This window comes from Salvelinus fontinalis, chromosome 31 (genome assembly GCF_029448725.1).
Source record: "Salvelinus fontinalis isolate EN_2023a chromosome 31, ASM2944872v1, whole genome shotgun sequence".
NCBI classification, from domain to species: domain Eukaryota; kingdom Metazoa; phylum Chordata; class Actinopteri; order Salmoniformes; family Salmonidae; genus Salvelinus; species Salvelinus fontinalis.
Window position 1 is genome coordinate 19,643,097 of NC_074695.1, and position 25,829 is coordinate 19,668,925.

The 25,829-nt window shown below is 43.4% G+C and overlaps 2 protein-coding genes across 10 annotated transcripts in view; both read right to left on the bottom strand.

Annotated features, from left to right (window-relative positions):
- The window catches only part of LOC129829763 (nuclear factor of activated T-cells, cytoplasmic 2-like), a 60,485-nt gene extending 50,686 nt beyond the window's left edge, over positions 1-9,799 (bottom strand). For 2 of the 9 annotated variants that reach the window (XM_055891669.1, XM_055891662.1), the window contains exons 1-3: positions 5,386-9,799; positions 3,770-4,703; positions 3,386-3,554 (exon numbers count right to left, since the gene is read on the bottom strand). In XM_055891669.1, coding sequence (XP_055747644.1) covers positions 3,386-3,554; positions 3,770-4,703; positions 5,386-5,530 — 1,248 coding nt within the window. In that variant the 5' untranslated portion in view covers positions 5,531-9,799. The remainder of the gene's footprint in view (positions 1-3,385; positions 3,555-3,769; positions 4,704-5,385) is intronic. The other 7 variants (XM_055891667.1, XM_055891666.1, XM_055891664.1 and 4 more) reach the window with 7 other exon arrangements.
- A 9,902-nt stretch (positions 9,800-19,701) lies between these two features.
- Positions 19,702-25,829, bottom strand: part of LOC129829765 (probable phospholipid-transporting ATPase IIA) — a 37,956-nt gene continuing 31,828 nt past the window's right edge. Inside the window, exons 27-28 of the mRNA XM_055891672.1 lie at positions 25,196-25,399; positions 19,702-22,052 (exon numbers count right to left, since the gene is read on the bottom strand). Of these exons, the coding sequence (XP_055747647.1) occupies positions 21,916-22,052; positions 25,196-25,399 (341 nt within the window). The 3' untranslated portion in view covers positions 19,702-21,915. The remainder of the gene's footprint in view (positions 22,053-25,195; positions 25,400-25,829) is intronic.

The following is a 25,829-nucleotide window of genomic DNA, read 5'->3' on the forward strand; positions in this document are numbered from 1 at the left end:
GCTACAGATGACAATGCATGTCAGAGCAAAAAGCAAGCCATGAGGTTGAAGGAATTGTTATAGAGCTCTGAGACAGGATTGTGTTGAGGCACAGATCTGGGGCAGGGTACCAAAACATTTCTGCAGCATTGAAGGTCCCCAAGAACATAGTGACCTCCATAATTCTTAACTGAAAGAAGTTTGGAACCACCAAGACTCTTCCTAGAGCTGGCTGCCCGGCCAAACAGAGCAATTGGGGGAGAAGGGCCTTGGTCAGGTAGGTGACCAAGAACCCGATGGTCACTCTGACAGAGCTCCAGAATTCCTCTGTGGAGATGGGAGAACAACCAGAAGGACAACCATCTCTGCAGCACTCCACAAATCAGGCCTTTATGGTAGTGGTCAGATGGAAGCCACTCCTCAGTAAAAGGAACATGACAGCCCACTTGGAGTTTGACAAAAGGAACCTAAAGGACTGACATACCTTGAGAAACAAGATTCTTTGGTCTGATGAAACCAAGATTGAACTCTTTGGCCTGAATGCCAAGTGTCACGTCTGGAGGAAACCTGGCACCATCCCTACGGTGAAGCATGGTAGTGGCAGCATCATGCTGTGGGGATGTTTTTCAGTGACAGGGACTGGGAGACTAGTTAGGATCGCTGGAAAGATTAATGGAAAAAAGTACAGAGCGATCCTAGATGAAAACCTGCTCCAGAGCGCTCGCGACTTCAGACTGGGGCGAAGGTTCACCTTCCAACAGGACAATGACCCTAAGCACACAGCTAAGACAACGCAGGATTGGCTTCGGGACAAGTCTCTTAATGTCCTTGAGTGACCCAGCCAGAGCCCGGACTTGAACCTGATCGAACATGCCTGGAGAGACCTAAAAATAGCTGAGCAGCAACGCTCTCCATCGAACCCGACATAGCTTGAGAGGATCTGCAGAGAAGAATAGGAGAAAATCCCCAAATACAGGTGTGCCAAGCATGTAGCATCATACCCAAGAAGAGTCAAGGCTGTAATGCTGCCAAAAGGTGCTTCAACAAAGTACTGAGTAAAGGGTCTGAATACTTATGTAAATATGACATTTTAATAAAAACAAATAAAAAAATTCAAAAAACTGTTTTTGCTTTGTCATTATGGGGTATTGTGTGCAGAGTGATTTTAGAATAAGGCAGTAACGTAACAAAATGTGGAAAAAGTCAAGAGGTCTGAATAATTTTCCAAATGCACTGTACCTAAGACAACATATCTCACATTTAACTTAATAAATACTGCATCAGACACCTTAGCTAGATGTAAAATTGTGCGACTAAACCTCCTCTACAAGAACGTCTCAATTAATGACAGATGTATTGAGTTATCTTAGATTCATTCTGACTATTTTGAGGAAGTGATACTTGCTTTGTTCCTATGGTGTCTCATGGGGGACAAACATCAGTAACTGCCACCGAACTACACCCCAAGACAAAAATCTTGTTTTCTTAGTGAGCAACAGACAAATACATGTGGAATAAGTGCGTTCAGATGCTCTTAATAGAAGACATTTCCACATGTTGACGGTCGTCTGTATATTTTAAGCAGGGCCTATAATTTTCAGTTCATATTTTAACGTTTCCACGGCAACGTAATGAAAGCTTCCTTGTGGTTGTTGACTGTCAGAACCTGGCCGAGCAGAAATTAAGCATTTCTCACTTTCTATTTTCTGTCTCTCACGGTCAGTGAGTTGTGCCTGGTGTCATCCAATCATGTGGCTGGCTAGGCACGTCCAAACTCCCTCCCAGTCCCAGACTGAACTCTCTTCACTTTACTTTTCCCAGTCCCCCTCATTCTGACTCACTGCAACCATGGCAACCGGCTTCTCAAATGGCCTGTTTAGTATTTGCAGCAGTAGACTATTTTACTCACTGTGTCAGACTCAGCTACCTTTGTTCAACACCACGTATTCAAGTCACTTTATGACCAAAATGTTCTTATTTACACTTTGTAGTAAATTTGATACTAGAATAAATGTTTCTGAACAATATCGATGCCACAAAGGCCATTTTCTCTCCAATAAATGATTTATTGCCTTCAGTTGCGCTTTAAGTTCAGCATACATTTCTGTTTTTCATATGAGTATGCCTGACTAAAAGTTCACCACTCCTGTCTCCTGAGACCACTGTCATGAGACCAGTGTGTAAAGGGGTCACCAAGGACCAAATAAACAGAAACCTGCTTGTGGTTGAAAACATGGGGCTGTGAGGGGTACCGCAGTGCTGTGTTTTTTAGCAAGAAGACAAATCTTTTCATGACACTTGGTTTGAAATAATTCACAACACAAAATACACTGACTGTACAAAATATTAAGAACACCTGCTCTTTCCATGACATAGACTGACCAGGTGAATCAAGGTGAAAGCTATGATCCCTTATTGATGTCACTTGTTAAATCCACTTCAATCAGTGTAGAACGTGAGGGGCCAGGTTAATGAAGGATTAGTAAGCCTTGAGACAATTGAGACATGGATTGTGTATGTGTGCCATTCAGAAGGTGAATGGGCAAGACAAAAGATTTAAGTGCCTTTGAATGGGGTATGGTAGTAGGTGCCAGGCGCACCAGTTTGAGTGTTTAAAGAACTGTAATGCTGCTGCGTTTTTCACGCTCAACAGTTTCCTGTGTGTATCAAGAATGGTCCACCACCCAAAGGACATCCAGCCAACTTGACACAACGGTGGGAAGCATAGGAGTCAACATGGGTCAGCATCTCTGTGGAACGATTGACACCTTATAAAGCCCATGCTAAGACGAATTGAGGCTGTTCTGAGGGCAAAAGGGACATTCCTAATGTTTGGTATACTCTATGTATATTGTTCATAGGAAATTAAATAAATAATAGCCTAGAAAGATTTTACTGTAGTAAGTATGGGAGTTAGTGTGAGGATAAAGTAGCTGCCATGTATAAGATGTCAGTGCAAGATATAACTAATTTCAGTGAGTGTGGCAAGCTGCTAGGAAGAAAAGAGAGGAGTGAGAGATAGAGAGAGAAAAGATGAGGTAAAGGATGACAGATAGAACGTACACGGTAACACACAGTAGTCATTTTCATAAGCCAGGCCCTGGGGCAGTAGTACCACATGCTGTAATGATGACTAGGAAATACCATTACACGCAACAGGCCTTCCTATTCAGACTCTCCTACATTAAAATGGGCTACCTAGAACCATAAAGGGTTCTTCGCCTGTCCCTCTTTGGTTCTAGGATATGTTTTAACTTTTTGCTGCAAGGTACTGTAGATTCCTTTCACCAAATGGTTCATAAAGGTTTCTTGATGGTTCTTCATTAGGTGAAAACGTTCTACATGGAACCAAAAAAGGTTCCCAAAAGCCTCCTTTTCTAAGAGTGATACAGAGCCAGCAGTATACCTGGACGACAGGATGACCTCCAGTGGGGGCTTTGACCGCTCCTCTGCTCCCCTCTGTCTCATAGTGGGCTCGGTGATGAGGCTTGGGCTGCACGTCAACATGGAGCTCGTACTGGTCTGTATGGCTGGGGACAGGCCATTCCAGAGGGGGCAGAGAAGAAAGTGGGATGCTACAGGAAATAAGAGATGGAAACAAGGGTTAATTGTCTGTGATTAGGCTTCCTAAAGTGTGGCTCCTAATGTAGTCTTATAACTGATACAATGTAATAGACACTAAACCTGATTTATAATATGGGTGTGTCCCTGGTTAGGCAGAAAGTATTCCAGTACTGGCCTACTAACTGCACCCTTTACCTATACAGTACAGGCTTCCTACACCATTCACCTGCAAAGGTTGGGGACCAGCTGCTTGGTCCAGATGGGAGGGATAACAAAGAAGGACTCCGCCCCAGTTTTACTCTTAACGTCTTGCTCACAGGACACCAGGTAGTTGACCTCCCTGTGGTTCTCTGGGTAGAGGGCGTACGCCTGGTTGGCCGTCTTCACTACCTTGGTGGGGACGAGACCAGGCTGGACAGTGCCGTAGCCGTTCATGGCCTCAGCCATACTGTTGGGGGTCCCGTAATGGGCACTTGCGTTCTGTTGGGAGTGCTCCCCGTTGCCCCCGTGTGGGGAGGGACTGCGGGAACGGATCCCGGTGACCAAGCTGGGATTCCTGTACATGTCGTAGGTGCGCTTGCCCTGTGGCGAGGTGGAGCGGGATCCTGGCCTGATGGATGGGGAGGGCGAACGGGGCCTGAGGCAGCCCTCCTCAGTGCGGGGGGAAGTGCCTGGGGATGTGCGGGGGGAGCCGGTGTGGATGTTCTGGAAGCGGGGGCAGAGGTCTCCGGCCCCGGTCTGGCCACTACTTGGGGACACGCAAGGGGAGGCCCAGGGAGAATAGCTCTCCGAGTGCCAGCTGGTGGAGGAGTTGCTGCTGGCTGGGCTCAGGCACTGGGGCTCGCGGTATACCAGGCTGTCGTGGCCCGGGACGGTCAGAGTGGGCCGGGGACTGATGTTCAGAGGGTGGTTCTGTAGGGAGTCTCGTCCATGGCTGTAGAGCTCACGTGACGGGGTGATCTCGATCCTGGGGCTCAGGGCGATACCCCCAGGCCTGGTGTGGTCCAGGTAGTTTTTAGCCTCCAGGTGTTCATAACCAGAAACGCTCTCTGGGTTGCGCTCGCTGCACTTGATGTCGTAGGGGGAAGTCTCCTCCAGGGGGTAGGCCAGATGAGATGCAGCACTGAGGACTCTCTGTGAGGAAAGATTTGGCTCATCTACTGAGAGGTAGATAGGGAACAAGGAAGAGAAATGATCAGAAGAAAATATATTATTTATAAACGGACTGTCCATTGTCTGTAAAATTACTGAAGATATTACGTGTTCTCAGAAATCACACATCTTACAAAACTTTGGATCCATATTTGCAATACACATGAGAGCCACATTAAACAGAAAATATATGTTCTTTGAATTCAACAAACAACCATTTCAAATAATAATGTTGTCAATCATTTTTATTCAATCCCTTTGATCAGTTTGATTAACAATCATAGAAAGCAAAAGGTTTAGGCGTGGAAACTATTCACATCATCAAATGGGGCCCCTTGTGACTGTTAGAATATTTGTAAACATTAAAGCCATGCACATAAAACAAATGACAGCTGATGTTTTCTAGTTAGAAAGTGTGTTGAAACAAGCTAGCCATGATTATACAATGTATACAGACATGCATAGCAAATGCAGGATCAATTGTATAATTTTTGTGAAAAAAAATATATTTCCTTTTAGTAATGTTTACTAGAACTAGAAGGGGAAAGGAAAATAGCATTCTGTCAAACTCACATCGCTGTTTATTTGTTTTCAATGACGCCACTGCATTTAACGTTTTACGTTGAAAAGTAATATAAGCATCTAAAATGTGAAAAGCGCGCGGGAGACTTGACAAGCCATTGGACAAACCTTGATCTTCCCCGGGAAAGTTGTTGCAAGGTGGTTCATATTCAAACAGGTAATCAAACTCCAACTCATCTTGGCAGTTTACTTGACTCAGTTCCTCTTCCAGCCCTAACTCACTAGGGTCTTTTCTGTCGTAAAACGAGCTCATCTGTCTTATTGAATCAATTTACTTATAATAAAAATTAAAGGAAGCAGATATTTTGTATAATCAATGATGTTACTATGGCTGTTCTCTTCATCCACGAAGGCCTTGCGATGTCAGAGGCCTTGACGGAGGTGGATAGGCTATGATAGAATCTTCACTTGCTCAATTGAAGCGATAATACGCCACTGATGCCTCAGTAAAAAAAAATGCAAAAAGAACGAGCAGCGAGTGCAACGTAATAGCAACTAAACTTCCTCTTTCAAACTAAACCTCATATAGAGATAAGGCGTGTCTATTTTCATATAGAAGCCCTAAATAAATACGGTGCAAGGTGTCAAAGGCGGAGTGATCACGCCTCCCTATGATCATTGACAGAACAGCTGCAGGTGCACAACTTCATAGTGATGAGTTGCATCAGTGGTACAGTTGATGTGCTGCTGCCCCCGGGTGTCTGGCACCAAGCAATTACGCATGGCATATAGGGGTATCTTACTGTAACTTTTAATACAAACTGTAAAGATATGCCCAATTAGAGTCGCCTATATAACCTACAGTATGAAAGGATGTTTACTGGATGAGCATTAGAGCATTTTCATTCATTTTCACCCATCATCCCAGATGCTGTATCAATGAATATTTAAATGATGAATAATTACAACAACAAAAAATAAGTTTACTGTTATGGTCTATGTTCTAATGAATGTATTACTAATAAACGTTTATACCAGACCCTTTATAAACTAAATTTGACAAAGGCATTTCTAAAGCTGGCATTGGTTCATTACATGTAAATCCAATGGAAACGGCTTCAGGATTCGACTGTTTAGGTGGAAATGTTTGTAACACTCTAAAAAGAAAATGTTCCTGGAGTATATTTTCGGGGTTCTTCAAATTGAAACTGTGGGGGAAGCCCTATAAGTTCTTTAAAGAACCCCTTTTAATGGATCATCAAAATAACCTTTTGAATAAGCTTTTGGGGTTAATTTTTTTCTTTTCTTTTGGAGTCAATTTTTTAATTCGCATAACAATAACACAATCTTTTAGTTGTCAGTGTTTATTAGGATTTTAGTGGCATAGCAGAATAAAAAAATAAACTCCCAGCAGAGCGCTAAGTCCAATGTGTATATCCTCTGGTGTGTTGATGTTAATGTGTTGATGTTCTCCGTATCCATAGCCAGAATGATTTTGCAGTACATGGTGATCGAACAGGTTTCCTGTTATATTCATCAGAGGTGTAGGGAGGGTGAAGTCTGTGAATCCAAAAAATTGTAATTATAAAGATGTTTAACAAAACCTGCACATGACAGTATTCATACTTTGGTTTTTGTGGTAAATGTGAATGATTTTTTTTTTATATAATGGTTTCATACACATACCTTGTCCATAATGTAGATGAGGATGGTACATGTGATCTGCATAACATACCAATACTAATTGACATACCTTCGTGTGCCTCCTTGTCTGTATACCTTCAGACACAAAAGTGAGCAGTTCAGTCATCTGCACCCAATACAGCTAGCCTTCAACATATTCTTATAGCCTACATATTCTTACCTCCTTGTTCATTGATATCCATTGAATTGTGTCCATTTTCTGTTTTAAAAAGATTTGCACAAATATGAAAAGATAGATGGTATTATCATAAAACAATATCAATTTAGATCATATAGGGGGCAAACCTTACCTTAAATTGAGGAGATCTTTACATTGTTCAGTTAAGTGCCTGCCCCTGCTGTCCTTTCAAATTTAAAATAAAATGTTTTAGTTGAGCAGTTAGGTCCCTGCAAGAACCCCCACCAACTAAGGAGGTTCCTCGATAAACCCCACCTCTTATGGGGTTCTTGGAAGAACCTTTTTGGGGCCATTTTCCGTGCCAAGAACGCTAAGGTTCTTCTAAGAACTTTGAGGATCTTAGAAGAACCCTTGTTGAACCTCAATTTTTTTGAGTGAAGGCAGTACTGTAGACTAGGTTGAAGATACCCAGGTCAGGACAACCTAATAATTCCATGAGGAAGCTTTTGAAAATAAACAGATTCATGGGACCAATGTCGTTGCTAACCAGCATCGCTGGTCCCATTGTTTAGAATTCTTCCAAATGTATGCAAAGAGTTATGGCATATTAGAAACCTCTTGTAGACAGGCCCCCACCAGCTATACGTAACCAAGACGACACTTGGTGGGTTGTATGCATGAAACAGCACAGAATGTACCTCTGTTCAAACTGCCCATAGGAATGGCACCTCCCAGGGTGTAATGTGCTCAGTCGGATCGTACTAAAAAACAACATTATGTGGTCCAAAACCACGGCCCGCATTCATAAAGCATCTCAGATGAGGAGTGCTGATCTAGGATCAGTTTTGCATTTTAGATTATAATAAATATGATTACAAGGACAATGGGAACTGATCCTAGATCAGCACTCCTTCTCTGAGACGCTTTATGAATATGAGCCCTGATTTACATTGAATTGAGAGAGCCTGTCCCAGATCTGTTTGTGCTGTGGCATGACAATGACCATAGGATTTGATTAAACAGCACATACATATCTAGGATCAGGCTAGAGAAAGTTGACAGATTATTGTAATTTAAACCCCAGCCTGCGCTCCTTGGTGTCTAAACATGTTTTTTAATAGGATACTTAATATTTGTGATAAACCTGACAGTGGAACAACACCATTTGTAGTTATTACACCTGCAAACCCTAAAGTATCAGCTATTACAGTACAACCTTTGCTATAGCGTTGTAATAACGTCTTGTAATAACACCATACCGCAATAGCTATATTGTAAAAGTTTACAGCAGAAGTCTGAAATATGTATGGGTCCTACAATTGCTCCTAGCAACAATAACTGAAAAAGAGTCCCATGCTAAAATTAGGTGCAGCCTAATAATGCCTTGATAGCAAAAATGTGTGAAATGGCTTATTACTGAAATACACATTTTATAATTTGTTACATTTATTAATCCCAAACCAAACTGTTAAATAGCCATGCATACCTTACCTGAAAGTCTCTTGCCTTGGCATTGTCATCATACTGAACTCCCAAAGACGGTCAACATACTGAATTCCCAAGGATGGTCAACATACTGAACTCCCAAAGACGGTCAACATACTGAATTCCCAAGGATGGTCAACATACTGAACTCCCAAGGACGGTCAACATACTGAACTTCCAAGGAGGTCAACATACTGAACTCCCAAGGACGGTCAACATACTGAACTTCCAAGGAGGTCAACATACTGAACTCCCAAGGATGGTCAACATACTGAACTCCCAAGGACGGTCAACATACTGAACTCCTTCCAGCTTACCCGGTCAACATACTGAACTCACAATTAATAATGCAAATGAAATCATGTCCCATCCCATAGGCTTTAGGTAACAGCTAACAATATCTATTATACATCTTTACCATTATAGTATTATTATGAATTTTGATACATTACTGCCCAGTCATTAATGTTATTTTAAGAATGATGTTAGCCTACTGGTAATACATGTAAACTATTAGAATTATAACCTGAAGCGTCATATTCATGTGACTACAATGACGTTTAGCCACTACATTAGCCTACCTTACACAGCGCTATAATGTTCCCCAATGGCTGTACTGGGGGCATGTAATAGCGAATCGCCGTGGTAGGCTATAGGCTGATCAACTCATGGGCGTCAGTTATTTCTCAAACCACTAACTGTCCAGATATACCACATACGTTAGACAACTAACGAGTCCATAAACCCTATTTTGTCGAATATACAATGTATAATTACAGATACACACGTCCAGGACTAGGCTATTAGGCTACTCGAAAATCAATAGGGTTGATAAATTACCAGATTATCACAATTCAGCACGCGGCATCCATACCTTGATCCATCGACCTCATGTTGTGGTACTGTGCCAATCTCCAAGATTCTCTAAACATTTGGAATACAGTAAAAATTCAAATCAAAAAATATTATCCTATCATAGCAATAGAAATCCACTCGCGTAAAAGGCAAAATAAAAATGAAGTATTAGACGTCCAATAGTCGTTTATAAATTCAGAAACATGGAGCTACAATAGGCTCCAGCAAGCTATAGTTGAACTTATTTTCCTTGCTCTGAGGATTACTTGAGTATCAAGAGCGGGTTCCTTCCCTGCTCTGGGTGTTTATAATGGTCCAATGCTGTAAAATAACGGGATTCCCTCAGTGTTTCCTCCTGTTTATGCACTTCGCCATGGAAACCTGGAGCGGCTCCATCTCTCGGAGACTCAGGGCTTTCCTGCAAAGCCCACGCTCAGGAATCTATGACGTCTCTGGCTCATGCGCCAAGGCATTTCTGCGGCTTCTCGCAGACAGTGGCACACAATAACTTCATTGTAAGGATGTGAAAAAATGACTGTAGGAAAGAGGGAAAAAAATGACAGTACGTATACTATATAGAGTACATAAATGTTTTAGGCTACACAATTCTAATGTTTGATGGTCACTTTACTGTAACTAGTACCTTTTAATTGAGTTGTAAAAATCAGAAGTAGTCATATAGGCTTTTCTCTTAATTACAGTCTGGTTTTGAACCTGTGGGATATGTTGCTGGAAATAAAATGAGGCTATTGGTTGGCTTGCTTGTCATGTCAAACATGGAATCCTTTTTGAGGAATTCTCAGTTTCCACCAATACAACTTCCTATTGGAAACTTCTAATATAAGACGAAAAAAAGTTTGAAATCATGGACAGCTAAATTGACCCCAGCAAAAATCAGACGGCTGTTAGGGGACCTTTTTACTGAAGAATGTGTCTGTTTTTTATGATTGTGTTTAGCTTTTCTGTCACACCCTGATCTGTTTCACCTGTCTTTGTGATTGTCTCCTCCACCCTCCAGGTATTCCCCATCATGCCCTGTGTATTTATACCGGTGTTCTCTGTTTGTCTGTTGCCTGTTCGTCTTGTTTGTCAAGTCAACCAGCGTTTTTGTATCAGCTCCTGCTTTCCCCCAGTCTCTCTTTTCTCGTGCTCCTGGTTGTGACCCTTGCCTGTCCTGACCTTGAGCCCGCCCGCCCACTTGACTACTCTGCCTGCCCCTGACCCTGAGCCTGCCTGCCATCCTGTACCATTGCCCCATCTCTGGATTACCGACCTCTGCCTGATCTGACCCTGAGCCTGCCTGCCATCCTGTACCTTTGCCCCTGTTGTTGTAATAAACATTGTTACTTCGTCTGCAACTGGGTCTTACCTTATCCTGATAGTACGAATTGGCCTTGACTGACCCAGTAGACCCGGACCAGCTGCGCAACATCATCTCCTCCCAAGGAGCCAGCATCTGGAGGCACGAGGAACTGCTCGTGGCCTTATGGAGGGGGTCCAAACGTTGGCTGGATGCCATGACCAGGCATGGAACAGTTTGTTGGAGCAATTCTGAGGGTTGTCTTGGAGGCAGCCTACCACGGTGGTAACCCCACAGCCCCTCAGTAACCCAGCTGCTATCAGCGCCATCTCATCGGCCACTCCACCTTCTTGGGAGCCCCGTTTACCCCCCCGGAATGCTTCAATGGAGAGTCGAGCACCTGTCGGGGGTTTCTAGCTCAGAGTGCCCTCATTTTTGAGCTTCAGCTCTCCTTCTTCCCCTCGGATCGCTCCAAGGTAGCCTATCTCAACACGCTGATGTCCGGGAGGGCTCATACCTGGGCTACTGCTGTATAGGAACAACAGCCGGCCATATGCGTTAATCTGGAGGGGTTCGTGGGAGAGGCGAAGAAGGTTTTTACACTCCGTTTTCCGGGAGAGAAGCTGCCCGGGAGCTAATCCAGCTTCGGCAGGACTCCTGCAGTGTGGTTGACTATGTGGTGGATTCACGTTGGCAGTGGAGAGTGCTTGGAACCAGGAAGCACTGTTCGATATGTTCCTGCACGGCGTCTCGGAGGAGGTCAAGGATGAGCTTGATGCTTGGGAGTTACCTACGGATCTTGATTCCCTCATTGCTTTGACCATCTGAATCGATGGACGACTACGGGGACGACAGAGGGAGAGGAAATTCGACTTTGCTCGCACATCCAGGGATTCCACCTTGCCTCCGAGTCATCCCGGAAGTCCCAGATGATCCCGTTGCCGAGAGAACCCGAGGCCTCCCTACCTTCCCAGAGAGTCACCGGAGATGGCTGAGTTACCGATTACCGCACCTATGCAACTAGGAACGAGTACTCTGGTGGGCCATATGGAGAACTTTCCTGCTTCCCTTGCTTGCATCCCTGTTCATGCCATTCTGCTGTGGGGAAGCCAGTCTAAATCTCTCCGGGTCCTAATTGACTCTGGGGCCGATTAGAGTTTTTTGGACGCTACCCTGGCTTCCGAGTTGAACATCCCCACTCAGCCTCTCTCCACTCCCATGGATGTTAAAGTGCTGGACGTGCGCTCTATAGGCCGGGTCACTCATATTACCACTCCCATCAACCTACAGGTGTCAGGGAATCACAGCGAGACTATTCAATTCCTGCTCATCAAGTTTCCTCAGATTCCTGTGGTATTGGGATTCTCCTAGCTCCAGTGACACAATCCCCTCATCAACTGGTCTACTGGTGCCATCATGGGCTGGAGTCCGTTCTGCCACGCCCAGTGTCTGAAGTCAGCGCAACCTGCCCCGGGATGTATTCCTGGGGGTTTGGAGGGTGGCTTGGACATCTCCGCCATTCCTGCGGAGTACCAGGACCTTCGAGAGGTGTTCAACAAGGCCCGGGCCACTTCGCTTCTGCCGCACTGACCGTATGACTGCGGGATTAACCTTCTCCCTAGCACCACTCCACCCCGGGGACGACCGGAGACCACCGGAGACCAAGGCTATGGACACCTACATTGGGGACTCCCTAGCTGCAGGATATATGCATCCTTTGTCCTCTCCCGCCGGTGCAGGGTTCTTCTTTGGAGAAGAAGGACAAGACCCTGCTCCCGTGCATCGACTACTGGGAACTCAATGACATATCGGTGAAGAACCGCTACCCACTACCACTCCTATCCTCGGCATTCGAGCCGCTCCAGGGGGCCACCGTGTTTTCCAAGCTGGATCTATGGAATGCCTACCACCTGGTGTGGATACGGGAAGGGGATGAGTGGAAGACCGCCTTCAACATGGCCAGCGGCCACGACGAGTATTTGGTCATGCCATTTGGCCTCACCAACGCCCCTGCTGTGTTCCAGGCTCTAGTAAATTATGTTCCCCGCGACATGTTGAACCGGTTCGTCTTCGTCTACATTGATGACATCCTCGTCTTCTCCCGCTCCCCCCAAGAACATGTGCTCCACGTCTGACAGGTTCTTCAACGCCTCCTGGAGAACCAGCTGTTTGTCAAGGCAGAGAAGTGCGAGTTCCATCGCTCCACCATCCCCTTTCTGGGGTACATCATCTCTGCTGGGAGTGTCCAGATGGATCCCGGGAAGGTGAGAGCGTTGGTGGATTGGCCCCAGCCTTCGTCCAGGGTGCAGCTGCAACGTTTCCTGGGCTTCGCCAACTTCTATCGCCGCTTCCTCTGGCATTACAGCACCCTGGCTTCCCCCCTGTCAGCACCCACTTCTCCCAAGGTTCCGTTCATGTGGTCCCCTGCTGCTGACCGGGCGTTGCGGGACCTCAAACACTGCTTCACCACTGCTCCCATCCTGGTTCATCCTGACCCTTCCCGCCAGTTCATGGTGGAGGCCGATGCATCGGATGTAGGAGTGAGGGCGGTCCTGTCCCAGCGTTCTGCCCTGGACCTGAAGCTACATCCCTGCGCCTTCTTCTCCCATCGCCTCAATGCCATGGTTCTCTCAGCCGAACCCCGGGGTGGGGGGAGGGGGGGTCCCGATAACCGAATGTTCATGCCTGACACAGTCCACTCCGCGGTCCTGGAGTGGGCCCACTCCTCCAGACTGGCCTGCCAGCCGGTGTCCCGCCGGATCCTGGCATTTGTGCAACAATGCTTTTGGTGGCCCACCATGGTCCCTGACGTCTCCGCATTTGTCGCCGCTTGCACAGTGTTAGCTCAGAATAAGACTCCATCGGCAAGCTCTGGCTGGCCTTCTGCAACCTCTGCCTGTCCCTCACCATCCCTGGTCCCATATATCCCTGGATTTCGTCACGGTTCTCCCCCTGTCTGAGGGCAACACTGTCATCCTGACTGTGGTCGACTGGTTTTTCAACGCCGCCCACTTCATTCCTCTCGCCAAACCACCCTTGGCCAAGGAGACGGCCCAGCTCATGGTGCAGCACGTCTTCCGGATCCATGGACTGCCCATGGACATGGTCTCCGACCAGGGTCCTCAGTTCTCGTCCCAGTTCTGGAAGGCGTTCTGCACCTTCATTGGGTCATCGGCCAGCCTGTCCTCTGGGTTCCACCCCCAGTCCAATGGCCAGTCAGAGCAAGCCAAACAGGACCTTGAGACAACTCTGCGCTGCCTGGTCTCCGCCAACCCCACCACCTGGAGCCAGCATCTTGTGTGGGTGGAATACGCACGCAACACCCTTCGCCCTTTAAATGTTCCCTGGGGTATCAGTCCTCGCTCTCCTGAGCAGGAGGAAGAGGTTGGCGTACCTTCTGCCCAGATGTCACACCCTGATCTGTTTCACCTGTCTTTGGGATTGTTTCCACCCCCTCCAGGTGTTGCCCATCTTCCCCATTATCCCCTGTGTATTTATACCAGTGTATATACCAATCTCTCTTTTCTCTTCTACCTGGTTTTGACCCTTGCCTGTCCTGACCCTGAGCCCGCCCGCCCGCCTGACAACTTTGCCTGCCTCTGACCCTGAGCCTGCATGCCATCCTGTACCTTTGCCCCATCTCTGGATTTTGACCTCTGTATCAAGGCACAAGGCGAGACCCAAATGCAGACACAAGAGGCAGATGGTTGGAGTCTTACAATGTTTATTAATCCAAAGGGGTAGGCAAGAAAATGGTCATTGACAGGCAAAAAGGTCAAAACCAGATCAGAGTCCAGGACATACAGAGTTGCAGACAGCCTCATGGTCAAGGCAGGCAGAATGGTCAGGCAGGCGGGTACAGAGTGGCAGACAGCCTCATGGTCAAGGCACGCAGAATGGTCAGGCAGGCGGGTACAAAGTCCAGAACAGGAAAGGGTCAAAACCGGGAGGAATAGAAAAAGGAGAATCCAAAAAGCAGGAGAACGGGAAACACGCTGGTTGACTTGGAAACATACAAGACAAACTGGCACAGAGAGACAGGAAACACAGGGATAAATACACTAGGGAAAATAAGCGACACCTGGAGGGGGTGGAGACAATCACAAGGACAGGTGAAACAGATCAGGGCGTGACACTCTGCCTGATCTGACCCTGAGCCTGCCTGCCATCCTGTACCTTTGCCCCTGTTGCTGTAATAAACATTGTTACTTCGACACGGTCTGCATCTGGGTCTTACCATATCCTGATATTTTCATGTATTGTTGTGTATAATAACGTATATTTGTATGTGTATATGGTTGTGTAGTAATGTGTGTATTGTATTTTGACGTGTATTGTGGTGCTAAACAGGGCTCATCTGGAAAAAAGACCTTGGTCTCAGCATTGACTCCCTGTCAAAATAAAGGTGAAATAAAAAACTTGACAGATCAGTACATATGACATTGATTTAACTTTTCATAATATGAACAAGGCCCCACTATCCTGGCTTCTATGCTAATGGTCAACAATGACATGTCATTGTTTGGATTGCATTTTGGCAACACAGTCAGCTCTTGGGGCTTATGCATCATCCTTTAATGGACTTTTATTATGTACATTTGCTACTGTAAATCTATTCACACGTAATACACACACTAGCAATTAAACACTCAAGGTCTACCTGAAGCATTTATCTTGGAAAGGTCTTTTTAAATCATGGAACCGGGTAACCTAAACCAATAAATGCTTCAAGAAAGCCTAATTCAGCACATTAACAAGTTCAGTGTGGTGCCCAGAGGAGGAAGCAGTGGAATTGGACATACAGAGAAGCCAAGGTAAACTTAACAGACATTAGTTCCAACCCCATGCAGGCCTATATCAGGCCTTTACTTTCTTACACCCATTTTGTGGATTGGCTTCTTATGCTACATAATAGAAAGATAGGTGATTAGACGTTTTAATACCTTGTAACAGGATACATCCCAGAGTATGTGGAACTTGTGAATGGATCAAGTACTGGATATGCAACCATTTTGTTTAAGTAAGAGGACATTTCCCACCATTAATATATAATGACTTGTGAGGACTTATGGAGGCATTCATAAAGCTTTTAAAGTTGTTGTTCATTTAAAGTGGAAGAACCTTTATACCCATTGTGGTACATTGTACATTGTAGAAAATTAGGACACTGATATGTGTGCTGACAACAAATGTAATCTCATTTTATTTGTCACATGCTTTGTAAACATGTGTAGACTAACAGTGAAATACTTACTTTTCCAACAATGTTGAGTTAAATATTTAAAACAATGTATAAAATAAAATTTCAACAAAATAATACAATAAGAATAATATAAAAGAAAAGTCAATGACATGAGCAGCAGAGCTTTCCATAGGAAACTAATTATACTTTAAGGGGCATAATCAGGGATCTGATTCAAGTTCTGACATGGTTTTGGGTGCTAGATCCAGACTATCGAACTAAGTGACTGCAGTGACTGTATTGTGGTGCTAAACAGGGCTCATCTGGAAAAAAGACCTTGGTCTCAGCATTGACTCCCTGTCAAAATAAAGGTGAAATAAAAAACTTGACAGATCAGTACATATGACATTAATTGTGCAGAAAATCACACAATTCAGAGTATACATTTTAGGGTTAGCCTAACTCTCTGACTGTCTGTGTTAAATCCATTGCCTACCAGATGTAAATTCCTCCACTGTGACGTTACTCTTGTGCAATGCACATTATGAATGAGAAAATTAATATATGGCACAAGTTTGAGAAGGGAAACCTGACTGCGCCTGTCCAGAAGGCCGAGTTTGTATTTCCGAGGAACCCACTTTTTCAAAATTCATGCAGGATTCTTCCTTCACTGTAAAACAGCTCATTTAGGGAGCATTTTCTGGGTTATAGCATTACACCATTTAAGTTTTTCAATTGTAACATGGGTGTTTTAGTTTTGAAACCAGTGAAGCAGTGGAACTTTGATGTGGAAATGCATGGCACATTATATCATGTCTCATGGAAAGCTTTCGAAGGAAATTCAGACAGATAAAGGTATGCGTAGACATTTGGCTCCATTTGAGTTTCTCCTTAAGAAATCCATGCAATTGTATTATTTAAGGTAGACTCGGCAATATGACATCATCATCAGCTGTGATACTTCTTCCTTACAGTAATCAACAACAACCAAATTAAAATCTGCCAAGACTGTAAGCACTGGTTGTTCACAATTTATATCCGCCCCTTACAGGGACACCTGCATTTGTAAAAGCAAAAATTGGAATTGTGTTGTTTCTGTAAGCAGGAAGTCACCACTCATTTGATGTCATATTGTGGAGTCTACCTTTAATGTGGCACTGCTGTCTTGACTTGAGCGTCATTATTGACATAGTTGTGTGTAGCACATTACAATGTACACTAGATGTTTTAAGTACTAACTGATAGAGAAGAAACTTGTCAAAAATCCACATTCCTACTGTATTTAGATTTCCGTTTGGACTTCCTGTTCATTGTTTCAGCCAGTGTTTAAAATTAATTCCTAAAATAAAGTTCTATAAAACCATTTTAAGTTCTTAAAGTTGCTGCTTTACTCCTGGACAGAACAGTAGTTAATGGAACTGAACTAAAATGCTTGGATAGTAGAACCAGGCAGTATATTATGTTGTGTAATTAGGGATCCTGTTCTTCTTTTGCCACTTGTCATCTTTGGAAAACATTTCCTTCCTTCTTTTTCAACTGAATGAACTAATATGTTCCGTATCAGTATGGAAACTATATGAACTAATATGTTCCGTAAATAAAGTTACATAGCTCATGGATTCTCCCCTTTTGAGCACATGTGGTGTTCTGAAATCCCATGAAACAACATCCCCCCAGAAGACACTCTTCGATGTTGTAGTACCAAGTTTCAGATCCTAACTCATAACTCTGACATCCTTCTATCCCTTCTATTCCTGTTTGTTTCCACAGTAGCCAAGAGGTGGGGAGTTCAACGTTGAAACTTCTTCATTCAGCAGTACGTGGTAGAGAATAAGCAGCTAGAAACCAACCTTTCAGTCACCCCTGTGCTGTGCCACTCCTGCCCTCTCAGGCTAACACCCATGGGAGACCTCTAACACTATGACTATCTATTCACCCAGCACCTCAATAACAATAACAACAATAACCTCTGACCCCTATAGGAAGAGTTGCATCTCCTACTTGTACTACAGTACCACAGCTAATACCACTACAACTACTACTCAGTGGTGCAAAGTACTTAAGTATAAATACTTCAAAGTACTACTTAAGTAGTTTTTGGGGGTATCTTTACTTTACTATTAACTTTTACTTCACGACATTCCTAAAGAAAAATAATGTACTTTTTACTCCATACATTTGACCTGAGACACAAAAGTACTCGTTACATATTGAATGCATTCCTACTGCCTCTAATTTGGCAGACTCACTAAACACACATGCTTCGTTTGGAAATGAGTGTTGGAGTGTGCCACTTGATATCCGTTAAAAAAAGAAAAAGAAAATGGTGTCGTCTCGATTGCTTAATATAAGGCATTATTTATACGTTTACTTTTCAAGCTTAAGTATAATTTTAGCAATTACATTTACTTTAGATACTTATGTATATTTAAAACCAAATACTTTTAGACTTTTACTCAAGTAGTATTTTACTAGGTTACTGACTTTTACTTGAGTCATTTTCTTATTAAGGTATCTTTACTTTTACTCAAGTATGACAACTGGGTACTTTTTCCCACCACTGCTACCTCTACAATAACTACTACAAATACAAGTACTACCACTCCCTTAACAGATAGCTCCTCCTCTTCTAATTATGCAATGGGAAAAAAACATTAACTGACAGTTACTGTAGATCATCTGAATCGTCTCCCTACGATACTATTTTAACAGCACTGCACTTCACTCTCCCCCACTAGGTGTTATAGAGGATTACAGTAGGAGGGGAAATATTTCAGGGGCCCTTCCTTCGCAATAGTAGTAGGTGCTAAGACCAATCGAAGCGTTCCAGTCCTACCAGGCTATAAATAGCTGTTGAGGAGGTTGTGTGCATGCTTAGCACCTTTTCTTATGAGGAGCCTACCGGTCATCACCAAAATCCTTTGTTTACACTGGGCATAATAGAATGTGTAACAGATTGAATTATATTGACTTTTTTGTATTGATCTGTCAAATTTGATTTATCCAAACAGTACGGCGAATAGGGTTTGACATCATTTTCTATTTGACAAAATAATGTTATTAAAATCATGATTATGTTTTTCCGTAAAGGTTAATTTTTCCCTCCGTAAGAGTACAATTGACCCTAACAAGCTGTCTTTCTCTATAGAGGACTCCCTGACATCAGAATGAGTCTTCAGCCATACTGGGTACTCTATATCTCTCCTCTTTTGATTGAATTGTAGGTTTGGCAATGCTGCAACAAGGGACTCTGTTGAACGCTTGAATCTCTGAGGAAAGAGTTTAAACATTAAGGTTAGGGGTCATTGCTGTTGATTCTGGGGTGGAATTTCAGTTTTCATTGGGCTGATTAACTTAAATAGGTTATTTTATTGGTATAGCCTACGCATTCGGGCAAAAAAAACATTGGATGGAGAAGCAGGATTTTATTATGAACACAGTAGTGTGGGGTTTGACTCCATGTTTTGCGGATTGGGCTGAGGCTTGGTTCCAACTAAAATCATTTCTGGGACGAATGCAAAATCTTGGTAGATTCAATACATTTTAACTTGTGAATGTTCTAACTTGGTGTGAGATTCAATTATTATTTGCAAAGATTATGATGTATTATGATGAATTTTATCAGATGAACTAAATCCCATATAGTTCCCTATCTGACATTACATGGTCAAAGTGACAGGGCATAGACTGACCCTTCCACAGTGAAGGCTACAGGATCTGCTCGTTGGAAAGTGTGGCTGACTGTAGAGGAGAGCAGCCTGTGTTGTGTCAGGGACTCCCTCCTCTGGTGAAAATGAGACACACTGATTTACATAAGGAAGATTTCCACTACAGTACAGCCTCAGTCTTACAGTTTTACTTGAGGAATAAAAATTGTACTCACAAAGCTAAACATATATATATTTTTTAAATACTTAAAAAAAGGATTTTGGAGTAATGAAAATGAAGGTTAAGTGACTAGAAAGGAAAAAACATGAGAATTATTTGATCACCACTGAAATCCACAATTCAACACTATCCTCCTTTTTGTTCTGCTGATTAGAATGCAATTACACCAACACAAAATGATCAAGGTTAATACATATAAACAGGTTATTTACAATTATGCAGTGTCATTCTACCACAATTGATGGTTTGAAACCTCCAAAGTCCACATGATACAAAAGAAAGTAGTTGTCAGTGCTAACAAACTTCTGTGCAAAAAGGCATGTCAAAATTCAAATGGTTTCAATGTTTGAAACTTCAACTAAAATAAGGAGATGTACAGTGGGTTACACAATACAAAATGCCTGTAATTTCAACACACTGGTTCAATCAACGTTGTTTTCATGTCATTTCAATGAAATGTACATCTGTGTCCAGTGGGAACTGTACAATAAAAGCAGTGAATTAGTAGTTATGCCACGCTGTATTCATTCTTTAACTCAAATAATTCACACATTTTAACAGTAACCCCGTCATGGTATTAGGCTACATCTTTATAATGCATCAAATTAGCTCAAAGAATATAAATGGAGATAATACAACACAATGTCATTAGTACCAGTCTCTGAATTTACTGAATGGTAGGAATTGGGAGGAACAGTATGGGAGGAATTAATTCATTTTTTTCTTCCCTCAAATGTGTACTAATACATTTTGAACGTCAACAAATTCTCCTGGGCCATCCACTCTGAGCAGGTGAAGTGTTATTTTCTATTCCAGACATCTGTGTCTGTGGGGAGAAGCAGTGGGAATTGTGGGGGTAGGCGAGGGGTCAGCTGGACAGTGGTCAGAGTATTTTCAGCTATGGCTTGAATTGGCTTCATGTCACAACTAAAGTGAATCATGCAATGATACAGTGTGGCCAGAAGTGGCGTCAGGAGTGGGCAGTGGCCACATGACAGGGTAGCCTACAGACTCCCTGGTTTAGAGGACAGCTAATCCGGGGGCCAAAGTGGAATATACGTCTTGGCTACAAATAGCATCCTGTTAGTGGCTGAATATTGACCATGCTCTTCAGTTTAGACAAACTGTTTTACCATTCACCGCTCCGACGTACGAAATGACAGACACACACACTTTGACATCTGAGCCTGTGGGTTATCATGCTATATTGAACCACCAAGCCACCTCCACTTGGTTGGGTTATAGTCGTTAAGTGACGCACAAACACATACACAAACAGAACTGATCAGTTCACTCATCCATCTTTAAACCCCAGAACTGTTTTAACATCAAATTGCATAAAGTCCTTCAGAAATGCTACTTCAATACAAATGTTATCCATTAACAGATTGTGCCGTAAAGTTTTGAATCAGTAAAGTAACTATTACAGTATGTTATAATTTTAGGGGGGGAATATAAAATAATTACATTTCACACTATATTTCCAATGTAACTACAACGATTACTTTTAAGAAATATGTGCAATTAAAACATAATTACCAATTCAATGCATTTCAGACTGACAAGCATGTTTTTTTTTTAATGCAAGTACGTTAGTCAAATCCAAGCAGGCGTTCCTTGTTACAGTTCTATAGGCCTGATGTTTAGATACCAAACAGGATTTCTATATTCCCTATATTGTTAATGAGTCAGTCCATGATTAAGAGGCACACATAGCCCTCTGTTAGTACATTCTGGAACCTATTTCCTGATGGTATTCACACATTTCTAGACATGTTACCATGACAAAACACAGAATTGCAGTTCCAGCTTCAGTCTACATGGTATGGAATTCCCAACCAGTGATAGTCAATCCAACCACCAATCCAATCAGTCTGGAAACATACTCAGTCTTTACATCTAAACAAGGGACGTATTGTAGACTTGCACAACTTTCTCTCTTCTCAAATCAAACTTTTTTTCTTCCCACACCATCTCTTCCAATTACACAATAACCTTTAAGAATAAATTAAAGGGGAAGGGAACCCTTAAGGTCCTAATAAAGATATGCTCCGTTAGATGAGTTAGGGAGGAGTGAAAGCAGAGACCTCTCTCCCAGTGCACAGAAGCAGGGATGGAGGTACTGTATGGTGGAGACGGCGGGGACAGCTGCCTCCTCGTCTCTCTCTAAGTAGTGAGCTTGGAGTAGTTGGGAGGTGAGAAGCGTCTGCGCAGGTACTTGAGGATGTAGAGGGGCAGACAGCTCACCAGGGTGATAACCGTCACCTTCCACAGGAACGACATCGTGGCAATGAAATATACATCTAGAAACAGTACAGGAAACAGAGGGCAGGATGGTGGGTCATTCAAAACAGAGATGTTTATACAGTGCCCTCCGTAATTATTGGGACAGTGACATTTTGTTTTTCGTTTTGCCTCTGTACTCCAGCACTTTGGGATTTGAAATGATACATTGACTATAGAGGATAAAGTGCAGACTGTCAGCGCTAATTTGAGGGTATTTTCATCCATTTCGGGTGAACCGTCCCCCCATTTTAGGGGACCAAAAGTATTTTGATAAATTAACTTTTATGTGTATTAATTAAAGTAGTCAAAAGTTGAGTATTTGGTTCGTGTTTCAGTTGCCACTACTCAGTTCATTTAGTGACTTAAACGGTTATGTTCGATGCAGCCAATTTTATCTCAATATCAAATCATTTCTGGGTAACAATACGAAACGTCCTCTCACTGTCAACTGCGTTTATTTTCAGCAAACTTAACATGTGTAAATATTTGTATGAACATAACAAGGTTTAACAACTGAGACATAAACTGAACAGGTTCCACAGACATGTGACTAACAGAAATTGAATAATGTGTCCCTGAACAAAGGGGGGGGGGTCAAAATCAAAAGTAACAGTCAGTATCTGGTGTGGCCACCAGCTGCATTAAGTACTGCAGTGCATCTCCTCCTCATGACCTGCACCAGATTTGACAGTTCTTGCTGTGAGATGTTAACCCACTCTTCCACCAAGGCACCTGCAAGATCCAGGACATTTCTGGGGGGAATGGCCCTAGCCCTCACCCTCCGATACAACAGATCCCAGACATGCTCAATGGGATTGAGATCTGAGCTCTTCGCTGGCCATGGCAGAACACTGACATTCCTGTCTTGCAGGAAATCATGCACAGAATGAGCAGTATGGCTGGTGGAATTGTCATGCTGGAGGGTCATGTCAGGATGAGGCTGCAGGAAGGGTCACACATGAGGGAGGAGGATGTCTTCCCTGTAATGCACAGCGTTGAGATTGTCTGCAATGACAACAAGCTCAGTCCGATGATGCTGTGACACACCGCCCCAGACCATGACGGACCCTCCACCTCCAAATCTATCTCGCTTCAGAGTACAGGCCTCTGTGTAACGCTCATTCCTTTGACGATAAACGCGAATCCGACCATCACCCCTGGTGAGACAAAACCACGACTTGTCAGTGAAGAGCACTTTTTGCAAGTCCTGTCTGGTCCAGCGATGGTGGGTTTGTGCCCATAATTGCTGGTGATGTCTGGTGAGGACCTGCCTTACAACAGGCCTACAAGCCCTCAGCCCAGCCTCTCTCAGCCTATTGCGGACAGTCTGAGCACTGATGGAGGGATTGTACGTTCCTGGTGTAACTCGGGCAGTTGTTGTTGCCATCCTGTACTTGTCCCGCTGGTGTGATGTTCGGATGTACCGATCCTGTGCAGGTGTTGTTACACATGATCTGCCACTGCGAGGACGATCAGCTGTCCGTTCTGTCTCCCTGTAGCACTGTCTTAGGCGTCTCACAAAACAGACATTGCAATTTATTGGCCTGGCTACATCTGCAGTCCTCATGCCTCCTTGCAGCATGCCTAAGGCGCGTTCACGCAGATGAGCAAGGACCCTGGGAATCTTTCTTTTGGTGTTTTTCCAGAGTCAGTAGAAAGGCCTCTTTAGTGTCTTAAGTTTTCATAACTGTGACCTTAATTGCCTACCGTCTGTTATCTGTTAACGACCTTTCCACAGGTGCATGTTCATTAATTGTTTATGGTTCATTGAACAAGCATGGGAAACAGTGTTTAAACCCTTTACAATGAAGATCTGTGAAGTTATTTGGATTTTTACTAATAATCTTTGAAAGACAGGGTCCTGAAAAGGGGATGTTTCTTTTTTTGCTGAGTTTAGTACATTACTGTGATTGTTTTCTATTAAAACAGTCAAAAATAAACAAACATAGCTTCTTAGCAAAGAGCAATTTTTCTCAGTGGCGAGTGGAAAACGGAAAACTAGCTGTTATTTGCAGAGAGGTTTGGAGCTCTTTGTCTTATTGATCTATTAACTAATTTACCGCATGGTGATGTCTCCAGGCAGGCCAAAACTCCCTTCCACTAAAACAGGCTGAAATTTCAGGTGGTCTTTTCAATCAGCTTAAACTAAAAAGGGCATTACCATCATTTCACAGTATTATTCCAACCTCATAGTATGGAAATACATAACACACAGGTGAATCACGTTTTTGACTGCACTGGGCCTTTGAAAAACAGGAGAATAGGGAGACCTAGCATGTTGCCAACACCGCAGATGAGCGAAATGGATTACCATATAATTGACTTGGATTCAAGCTGTTCCATTCAGGGACATTATGTATCCTTTGTGTTACTTGTGTTGTTAAACGTTAAAATGACCTCTCTTTTAAGAAAGAGAAGAATGAGAAGGGAACTTTTGACCACGTTCAGGTCATAACGCTGTGGTCTGAAAATGGACCTCCACACCCCACATAAAGGCCTAAAATAACGGTTGGAAAACGCAACTAGACTGAAGTAACTGATCGGAATCTATGCAACTAGTCCATTCGTCACATTTTTCACTTTACTTGGTCTTTTTAAGTGACAAATGTCTGCCGCCTACCCCTGTTTATATTTCATAAACTACATAATACAGCCGACATGAAATTCCATAACTAACATCAGCAGCAGTGTGTGAGGTTCTAGATGTGGTACAATCGTTTCTAAACTACAGCAGGCTGTTTAGTCATAAACACAAAGACCTTGGCCAGCGTGTGTGTGGTAGCGGGAGCAGGAAACTAACACGAGGCTTTGGCATTTCCACTTCAACACTCTTGCATGCCGGTGGCTGGCTGCACCCCTCTGGTACTATTTGTCACTTTATTCACCTTTAGCAGGACTTCCTACAGTCAGTAACCTCCAGGTCTCAGACAGCCCAGGGGCACAGTATGAATGGAGAAGAGCCTGTCATCACTGAATGCTGACGTACAACTCCAAGGGCAGTGAAAGACCATTACTATCAATCTATCACTGTGTACAGGTTAATACAATTGTGGATACATTATTATTTGTCTCATCTGTATCAAAATTCCTGGCATCGGAATTCCTTGGCCAGAAACATGTCATCAAATGTGTGTGGGTGTTAAGTATGTGTTTTACCCACCTATGAACTCGTGGAGGAAGACGAGCGAGGCGATGTAGCAGGCCAGACTGAGTAGCTCGGCTACGATCATGAGCCAGTGCCACGTCTGGATGGTGAGCGCCACCATCAGCAGCTCCGTGAGGATCAAAGAGGTGAAGGAGATGGCCACGATGTGGACAAACTCTGACTCAAACAGCAGCAATGCCCCATACATGATGATACTGCCTGAGGAGCACAGAGAACAGGTTAGCACAATGTCAAACGCACTGCTACTGCTTGTATGGATGTGCATGTGCTTTTATTTTCAATCAACAGACATCTCTATGGTGCCGTTTAAATGCATGACTGGCAAACTTTAATGCTCAACCTGAACCTTGGCTCTAACTGTTCTGTTATACACCAGTTATTCCAACGCTACAATCAGAGGAATGGACTACAGAAATACAAGGAAGAGAGTGTGAAGTCAGTACAGTACAGCCACATCTATATATTTTGCATAAAATAAATAAATAAGGGCATCGATGTCAGGATTTGTAGCTGTGACGGGAAGAGGAAGTGTAACACTTCACCATGTTATTGTGACCTTAAAACGGAATGTAAAAATACACTTCCTGCGATTGAAAATGTAATTAATACCAACAGATCTGACATGAGA